Genomic DNA, 9,419 nt, shown 5'->3' with positions numbered 1-9,419 from the left:
AAAATTAAATAATTAATTTTAAATTTTAAAATATAAAAGTAAAAAATTTAAAATATTTAAAATTACTATAAAAAATTAGTTAAGTATCAAATAAAAGACGTTATAGAATTAATCTTAAAAATATAATAATTTTTTTTAAATATTTTTGATGTATTTAATGTGTTGAAAATATAAAAAATTAATTTTTGTAATAATTTTTATAAAATATTTCTTTTTATCATATGCTTAACCTATATTTTTATAGCACAAGTTAACAAAATTTTAATAAAACAAGAAAAAAAGTATTATCTTTTGGTACACTTTAAGTATATTTCACTTTTCGCAATTTTTTAAATAAGTTAAAGAATTACTTTTAATTAATTAATATTAATTAATTTTTAATTTTTATTTATTAGTAAAATTTAAATTTATAATTTAAAATAAAATATAGTTAATATTAAAAAAAGTCAATTTCTAATTGAACATTTTCATATATTTAAATAAAAATATAATGTAAATAACGTGTTTCAAAAACTAATTACTTAAATATTTTATACAGTCATATAATTATGTGATTTATATTCATTTTTTTGAATAATTATTTATGTGATTAATATAAAGAGTATTTATTATGGTTGATTTTTTTTTGGTGACTTCTTATTATTAATATAAAGAGTACTTATTATGGTTGATTTAATATTATATAATTAAATATATATATATATATATATATATATAAAATTATTTTATAATATATTAAAATTAAATTCCTACTTAAATATGAAAAACTACATATTAAACTACTTTTTCATCTTAACTCATGAATCATGACAACAATAAAAAAATCTTATAATTCATAAATTTAGTCCAATAAAATACATAAATTCAATTTTAATTTTAGTCTTTATTAAGTTATCTTATCTTTACGTTATCTTTTGTTATCTTATCTTATCTTATCTTTATTTTTATTTTTCGTAAGCAATACTTTATATATATATATATATAGTTTTATCTTCATAATTTTTAATTCAATTCAATTCAATCAATTAATAATTAATAAAAAGTTTTTTATTTTTTTTATTCTTTCACAATTTTACCACTACAAATTCTTAAACAAACAAAATCTCAAAAGTGAAAAAAATCTAGTCACTAGGATCAACTAAAAGATTTCTTTCCTGGAAAAAAAAAAAAAAAGGAAAGTTGACGGCATTATGGTCCATTGGCATTTATACATGTATGTATTCCCCGCCCCCAGTGACGCACCACACACACAATAAAACATTTGCTTTACATTTTGGCGTGAAACAGAAGGCAAAGCAACAAACACACTCGGAGAAAAGGGAAAGAAAAAGAAAGGAACATAAAAAGAAATTACTGGAAAAAAAAAAAAAGAAAAGAGGGAAAAAATCTCGTGTTGTTTTTGTATTGTATCTTTGTATGTAACGCTTTCAGCTTCAGTTTGTTGTTCCAAAGTCACTCTCTTTGCAACCTCCGAGGAATTTCATCTCTCTCTCTCTCTCTCTCTCTCTCATACGCAAAAAGGAAGCAGCTTGTGTCAGCAGCAACAAGTGCCTTCTGTTTTCTCTTCTCCATTTTTTTTTGTTGCCGGAAAAAATGCTGGTTCGGAGGAGGGTAATGAGTTGGAGGAGGGTGGCGAAGTCCCTCAAAGCTCTCTTAGCGCATGCCTTGCTATTCACCTTCTCTCTTCTCCTTGCTCTCAAGCTTGACCATGTTCTTCACTCTTCATGGTGGTCAGTTTCAATTCTCAATTTTTGCGCTTTTTGGGTCTTTTCTTTTTCTTTTCTAAAGCTGGGTAAATTTAGTTTTTTTTTTTCCCCCATGACCCATTTGAGAAAATTATGGAGCGAATTATGGGGTGCCAACAAGATTTCAGCTTTGTTGTTTTAAGATTTTTTTTTTTTTTGAATTTTCATGTCTAGCTTCATATTCTCAATGTTTGACTTTGTTCTGCGTTTAGACTATTCACGGTTCTGTGCTAATTTGTTCCCCTCTTTTGTTATGCAATGCTTGAATGGAGGATTTTCGTTTTTGTCGTAATTCTGGAAGAATATGGCATTGATTGAGATTCTTATGTTAAAAAAGAAATTTTTTTTTTGGGTACACAGAATTTTGTTGGTTGAATTTATAGATTGAGGCTCCTTTTCTCACACTCCCCCCCGGCCCCTCCTCCTAGATGTTGTTGAGGACTCCTAAGTCCTGTGTCCCAATTAAAGAGAAGGATAATCTACCAGTAGTAGAATACATGATTTTTTAATTGGGGAATGAAACTTGAATACGTTTATTCACCAAAATTGTGAAATGCAATGTATTGTATGGTATAATAATGTGTGCTCAGATTGTAGTCCAGATCCCGTGAATATGGTCTAAAAACATTTATTCTGGTCAAAAGAGTGTTGTTGGTTCAGATAATATAAGGAGTAGTATCAATTACTCTTTCCTTGGCTTAGATTTGATTTTGCTCTCCCTTGTGTTCCTTTCTTAGTCACACAGTTGTAAGGCTTCCAACCTTAAAACTATGCTACATTTATGATGTGTTCATATTAGGAGTCATATTTCATGATGCCCTTTGTAACTAAATCACTTACTTCCGTATCTGGATTCAGTTGCACCGGTTAAGTGATATCATTATGTGAAAAATGAATGTTCTTATGATGTGTGAGCTAATTTAATTAGATTTGGCCAGCTTGCTATTGGAAGAAAGTTTAACTCATAATGAGAAGATTGTGACATTGCATTCTTCAGTTCTTACTTATTATCTCCTCTTGAGCTTTTTTACTATTTGGTTCAAACTAACAGCACTGTCAAGTTTGTCACACTTGGAAATATGCGTTGCCATGTGTATTCATGTTGGTATCTTTATGTTTCTTTCTGGCAGGATTGTATTTTCCCCTCTATGGCTTTTCCATGCCATGATAGCGCGAGGCAGGTTTTCCTTGCCTGCTCCTTCAATGCCTCATGGTCGTCAAGTAAGATATCCTTTTGTCTTTCAAAAATTGGAAATTTTACTTGTTTTGTAGGATGTTGGAAACCTCAGCCTGTACTAGGTCTTTGTAACTTATGTTAATAAAAATTGTGTATGGACAGTGGGCTCCTTCTCATTCAGTGGTAGCAACGCCATTACTTGTTGCATTTGAGATTCTTCTGTGTATACATCTTGGGAGCAGTTATGGTAAGCAACATTTGTAGTGGCACAACCATCAAGGATATTATTGATCACTGTGTTCTTCACATCAAGATAATTGTGGTATTATTTTATCAGAGAATTAATTATGCTTTTAAACGATGCAGTTGTGAATTTGAAGATTGTCTTCTTGCCCCTGATAGCTTTTGAACTAGCTATTTTGGTTGATAACATCAGGTATTTTATCTTATTTCTTTTTGAGTTTACCAATATTTATAGTTCATAACTAGTTTGTTTCTTTATGAGTTGCTACATAATCTATCCATTCAGGTCTTAGCAATCTTTGTTGTATCTATCTTAGGATTTCTTATCCACTTTTGTACATTCTCTTGAAATAATTGCTTTCGCTATCCCCCCAAATAAATGTTAACCCGATTTATGATCATCTATCAAATGGATGCATGGATGACAAAAATGTTGTTTTATAGGATGTGTAGGGCTTTGATGCCTGGAGATGACGAAAATTTGACCGATGAAGCAGTATGGGAAACACTTCCTGTAAGATTCTATTCATTAGTTGATATATTATTAGTGGCAAGCTCTGAACTAGAATAAATTAATGTCCCCTTGTGATACTACTAGATTATGCAATTAATGGCCTATTTTATCATAGGGCCTCATCATGCTCATCTGTAATGTGTATGAATTGTGTGTTCCTTGCATTGGGATGATCTAGAAATATTTTGGCAGAAGCATGATGCTTGCTCTGTATTTCTTTTCTCCTTCCGAGCTCCGACACATAAGGATGTGTAGGGAAGGAAAAGGATGATTGAACAGACTCAATGTTCAAAACCTTTTGTTCTCATCTAATAAGACTTGACTGTGATGAAAGAAAGGTGTTTTATTCAGTAGATTATGTGATCTTGCTTTTGTTTTTATTTTCCAAAACGGACAACAATGAATTGTATACTTCTGTTTTTCTAGCACTTCTGGATTTCAATAGCCATGGTCTTCCTTATTGCTGCTACAGTATTCACCCTTCTAAAGATTTCTGGTAAGTCTTTTATTTTCTCTTGAAAATTGTTGGTTATAGTGTAATTAGCTTGTTTTCCATTATCTTGGAGTTTCCACAGCTTGTTGATATATTTTTTTATGTTGACTGTTCTTAATATTCAGATCAATACTGTTTTGTGTTGCATTGGTTGCACTCCTTAAAAAACTCACTGTTCAACTGATACTACTTAGTACTTAAGTTTATCTTCTTTTTTTTTTTAATTTTATTTTATTTTTTAAAAACTATCTTTAAATTACCTGCAGGTGATGTAGCTGCTTTAGGCTGGTGGGACTTATTTATTAACTTCTGGTAAAATCAACATTTTGCACTAGTGTTAGTATTTTGCAATTGGCCTTAGTATTGAGCCTTTTCCTTCATAAGAACCTTTTACCCTTTTGCAGTGTTGCACAGTGCTTTGCCTATCTTGTTTGTACAAAATGGCATAATCCAACAATCCATGGAGATTGCCATATTACAGAACCATGTTCATCCTCCAGTTCCATAACATATCTGGACTGGAATAGAAGAGGCTTAGTAGTTTCCTGTGATGAAGATGACCAGCAATACGGGTTATGCAGTCGGCAGAACATTGGTGGTCACATTATGAAAATTCCATTCATTGCTTTCCAAATTCTTCTTATCATGCATTTAGAGGTATGGTAGATTCTATCACGAACCTTGTCATTATGTTCTCAGCATTTGTTGATTTCCTCCACTTTCTTTTTTCTTTTTTTATTGTTTGCTCCCTCTTCTAATTCCTTTTCTCAATGTATTTCATTTAAATTTTAGGGAACACCATCGAGTGCAAGGGATATATCGAATAGGGTCATTTTTTCCCCACTTCTACTGTTGCAAGGTGTTGGGGTTTTATATGCACTGTGTAGATCAGTAGAGAAGATAGTTCTTTTAGTCTACACTGGAGATATTCCTAGAAGTTACTCATCTGTAGCATCAAAAGCCTTTGATTGTTTCGGGTTCTTCCATCGTGGGGCAAGGTATTAGTTTTGATCTGTTTGCCTACAAAAAATTTCATCTTTCGCCAATTTTCTAATCTCTACCGAACTTGAACAAAAAAATGTTGCTCAAACTGATTTGGAGAATTGTTATTTTGTGATTTATTACCTAACAGGTTGCTGGGTTGGTGGTCCATAGATGAAGGGAGTAGGGAGGAAGAAGCTCGACTTTATTTTTCCGGCACTTCTGGGTTAGTAAACTACCCTGCTTCATGTTTATAAAGCATATCTTTAGGTTGTGTGCCAATTTCCCCTCAATTACAAGCTTGCTCAGTTCTGTTTGAAAACTTGAAATAGTTCTTAAGACATCGTTTCACTTATGTTCATTAGTGATGGTAAGAACCTAGAGCTATATTATTTTGACTATTGGTGTGTGCTTCCAATAAGCTGTGTATTATTCTTTTTGTGCTGTCAATCGGCTCTTATGCTTCAAGTGTTTGTGCCTAATTCTTATACCTTCACTGTTTTGAGTGGTAGTATATAAAATGCTTAAAGATATTTCTTTCTTATGATATGGGATTCAATTTACTATTTAGGTACAATACTTTCTCCCCCGATACGGTGAAGAAGATGCCTAGAACAGATCTCGTTGAGGAGGTGAAAACCCTTTATCTGATATGTAGTTACAGGCTTACATTTAAGAATGAGTTAAACTGCTATATTTTTTGTTAAACCAATTATATAAGCAGGCTTGAATCCTTTTCATACGTCTCGGTAATAACAGTTCTTTATAACTCAGATTTTTAGGCTACAAGCTGCACTGGGTGAGCAGACACAAGTTACAAAGTTTAGCCAAGAGGAGTACGAAAGGCTTCAAAATGTAACACTCTCAAACTTGATCTATTATTTTCTGCATTATAATATGTAAATCACCATGTCTTAGTTGTGTAAGTAGTTTAGTTCAGAATCAACCTTTTAAGATTAAAAAGAAGTTATATATTGATGGATGAGCATTGTTTTTATGATTTAGTAGGTTATTTTTTTCCAGCATGCTTGAATATTTCTCAACCATATCAGGATCTCACTTTGAATTGATTTGACAAATCTATCAGGAGAAGATCTTATGTAGGGTTTGCTTTGAAGAGCAGATTAATGTTGTCTTGCTTCCCTGCAGGCATCACATTATTTGCAGGTAAGATCCCTGGCAATGTCATCACTCCTCCTCGCCCCTTTCTTATGCTTTCTATGACTGCCTTTAATATTGGATTTAATTACTTTCTCTTACCATAGCCCGACCGAAAAGGAATATAGTCTTTGCTTCGAAATATTACGACATCTCAATCTTCTCTAACAATTATTCTCTCTGTTCAAATTTATAATGTTCTCACTTATTTCCTTGACAATTATATTGCCTTTGAATTTGTAAAAGGATGCTGTTTTTATAAAGAATCTATTTACTAAATTGCATGTTGTTATTACTTAACAAAAATATCTTATACTTATTATGTATTGACATATTGATTTTGTGTTAATGAAAGTACTTGCTGTGAGAAATGTAAGAGATGCCCCGTATGCCGAGTCAACATCGAAGAACGGATGCCTGTGTATGATGTGTAGATCGAGTTCAATGAAGATGTATAGAGAGATATTCTAATCCGGTTGACCATTCTGGCTTGTGTTTTTAGATGAAACAAGCACACATGGGAGTACCAGTTTCTCTCCTCATAGTTATAGTCATGATGAGCATTGAACAGAAGGAAGTTGTATATACTTTTTTTTAGTTATAGTGCATTGATGCAATTCGTATTAAGGATATCAGAATGGAAGATTTCCATTCATAGGAACATTGTTTTTTTTTTTTAATACATACAGCAAAAATGGGAAGTATGGTGGTCAAGGTCATTGTTGAAGTGTGTATATGAATTTAGAATAACATGCAGTTGAGGATTCATATCCATTCCAACATATACTATTGAGACTTGTTTGCAGTTTGTTACCTTAAAATCTAATTCTAGATGACTTGAGCAAGTTAAACTTTTATTAAAAATAATTTATGGTATGGTAGCAGAAGCTTTATAATAGAAAATATTTAGAAATTGATTCTTGTTGTATTTGTTCTTTTACCTAATTATACTTAAATATTAAAGTATTTGAGCTCGATTATTTTAATACATAACAAAACTAATATTCATTTAAGCTATTCTGGATAAAGAAATGTTGGTGTGATTTCTTCTTGTTTATTTTATACACATCATCTTATTATTATGTTATAAATAAAGTTTGACTTTTAATAAAAGAAATATGACATGTTATTCTACTTGTAATGAATCAATGTTAAGAAAAAAAAAAAACTATGACGTTTTTAGATTTTTTTTTTTAAATATTGGGTTAAGATGGTGTTATATCCTAAAATAATTCATTATGTGTGTTGTACTAAAGTGTGGAAACGCCGCAATTTTAATTTTTAAATTTGTTAAAATAACAAAATAGCGATTTCGTTTTTTTTTTTAAAATTTGGTAAAGTTTTTACTTTTTGAAAGTAGCTTATGAAAACTATCTTCTAAAAGACAGCTTATGAAAACTATCTTCTAAAAGACAGCTTTTTAAAAACTGCAGCTTTTAGTAAAATCTTATTAAAAATAATTTTTAATAAGTACAAGCACCACAATTGTGTTTGATAAAATAATTTTTAAAACTTAAAAAATTATAATAAACATGTTTATAACGAAGAATAATTTCTTTTTTAAAATTTTTTAAAATAAAATAATTTTAAAATAAAAATTATTTTATATATTAGTTCACCTTTACAGATCACAAAAAATAAGACACATATCTCAAATAAATTACTCTTATGATTATATATCTATATTTACATATGTATATACATGTTATTATAATTTTGACTAATGTTCATGCAAAAAAAATTTTATGATTGGTTTTCATAAACCAAGTCAACCTCTTCACATTTCAAAGAATAGATAAAAAACAAACAAACATCATAGATCTATTGAAAAATACAAAAACAACGCACAAAAAAATAATATAAATAGATAGAAGTTCATACCTAATATGTGATAGAGATGTATTTGTGTTGAAATTTGTGAAGATTAGGTTGAAAAATAAAAAATATATGAAGACTGTGTTAGAATTTGTGAAAGTTAGGATGAAAAGTTAGAAATATATGAGGATTTCAATAACAATATAATAGCAGAAAATATGTGCGGGAAAATAAATAAAATTTGATAAGCATAAGCTAGTTTTAAAAAGCTCCCACTTAGATGCTTTCAAAAGCACAACTGACTTTTAAAAACTACAAACACAAGTACTTAGTGTATACTTAAAAAAAGATCTTTTTTCAATGAAAAAAGATCTTTTTTTATTTTTTAATGTTTGACAAATTTCTAGTAGTAAAAGTAAAAGCACTAGTAAAATAAAAAAAAGATTTTTTTTGAGAAGTTGTAATTTACATCTTTTTTTAAAAGATCTTTTTTCTTTAAAAAAAAGATATTTTTCTTGTAATAAATGAACAAAAAAGTACTTTTGTATTGTTATACCCAAACATAATTGATAGATAAAAAGACCTTTTTACATGAGATATCCAAACATAAAATTATTTTTACTTCTCTATAAGATCTTTTAAAAAAAGATAACTCAAAAAAAGATCTTTTTTCAAAAGCTCACCCAAACATGCCCTTAGACTTTTTAATTTACCAAATCAAGCCAAAAAATGACGTTTTGTATCTTTAAAAAGTAATATATATATATATATATATATATATATATAACAAAATAAAACTCGACTAAAGCCAATAACTTGATGTGTAATACACATTTTTTACGAGTATTACAAAAAATAAGCCTTATATGGCCTTTGGTGAGTCAAAGTATAAACACTAAAATTTACCAATCATATCACACTGTTCTTAAGGCATAAAAAATTTCTGACTACCGACTATGAAAATTGACTTGGCCTTTTCTGCCTTGTGAAATGCCAACCAGAAAACCATCAACAAGACCACAACTCCACAAGAACCTTAGACTTGCACAAATGATTAGTCAGAGTCAATAGCATCAAATTAACAACCGTGCCACCACCAATGTACTACTATTCTATACTCTTCTTCGAGGGGGACACTTTTCTTTTCTTTTCTTTTGTTCAACATTCACAATTTCACACTACTTTATCATTATCTACCATGCACTATTACTAGTAATAAGCTTCTAACTTCTTTACCAAGAAACCAATTTTTGGACTTTGGACTTTTTATGTAATACTTATTAGTCCAAATAA

At 29.9% G+C, this 9,419-nt stretch overlaps 1 protein-coding gene across 1 annotated transcript; it reads left to right on the top strand.

Annotated features, from left to right (window-relative positions):
- The first annotated feature begins 1,235 nt into the window (after positions 1-1,235).
- Positions 1,236-7,156, top strand: LOC112776341 (uncharacterized). The gene is made up of 14 exons (XM_025820473.3): positions 1,236-1,730; positions 2,876-2,966; positions 3,085-3,169; positions 3,289-3,358; positions 3,610-3,679; positions 4,106-4,175; positions 4,439-4,484; positions 4,577-4,829; positions 4,965-5,170; positions 5,305-5,379; positions 5,725-5,785; positions 5,928-6,008; positions 6,241-6,320; positions 6,667-7,156. The coding sequence occupies exons 1-14, from the start codon at positions 1,594-1,596 to the stop codon at positions 6,743-6,745; spliced, it is 1,404 nt and encodes a 467-aa protein (XP_025676258.1). The 5' UTR covers positions 1,236-1,593; the 3' UTR covers positions 6,746-7,156.
- Positions 7,157-9,419: the final 2,263 nt, after the last annotated feature.

This window comes from Arachis hypogaea, chromosome 19, assembly GCF_003086295.3.
Source record: "Arachis hypogaea cultivar Tifrunner chromosome 19, arahy.Tifrunner.gnm2.J5K5, whole genome shotgun sequence".
Taxonomy (NCBI): domain Eukaryota; kingdom Viridiplantae; phylum Streptophyta; class Magnoliopsida; order Fabales; family Fabaceae; genus Arachis; species Arachis hypogaea.
Note: the sequence above shows the minus strand (reverse complement) of the source record. Positions and strands in the feature narration are given on the sequence as shown.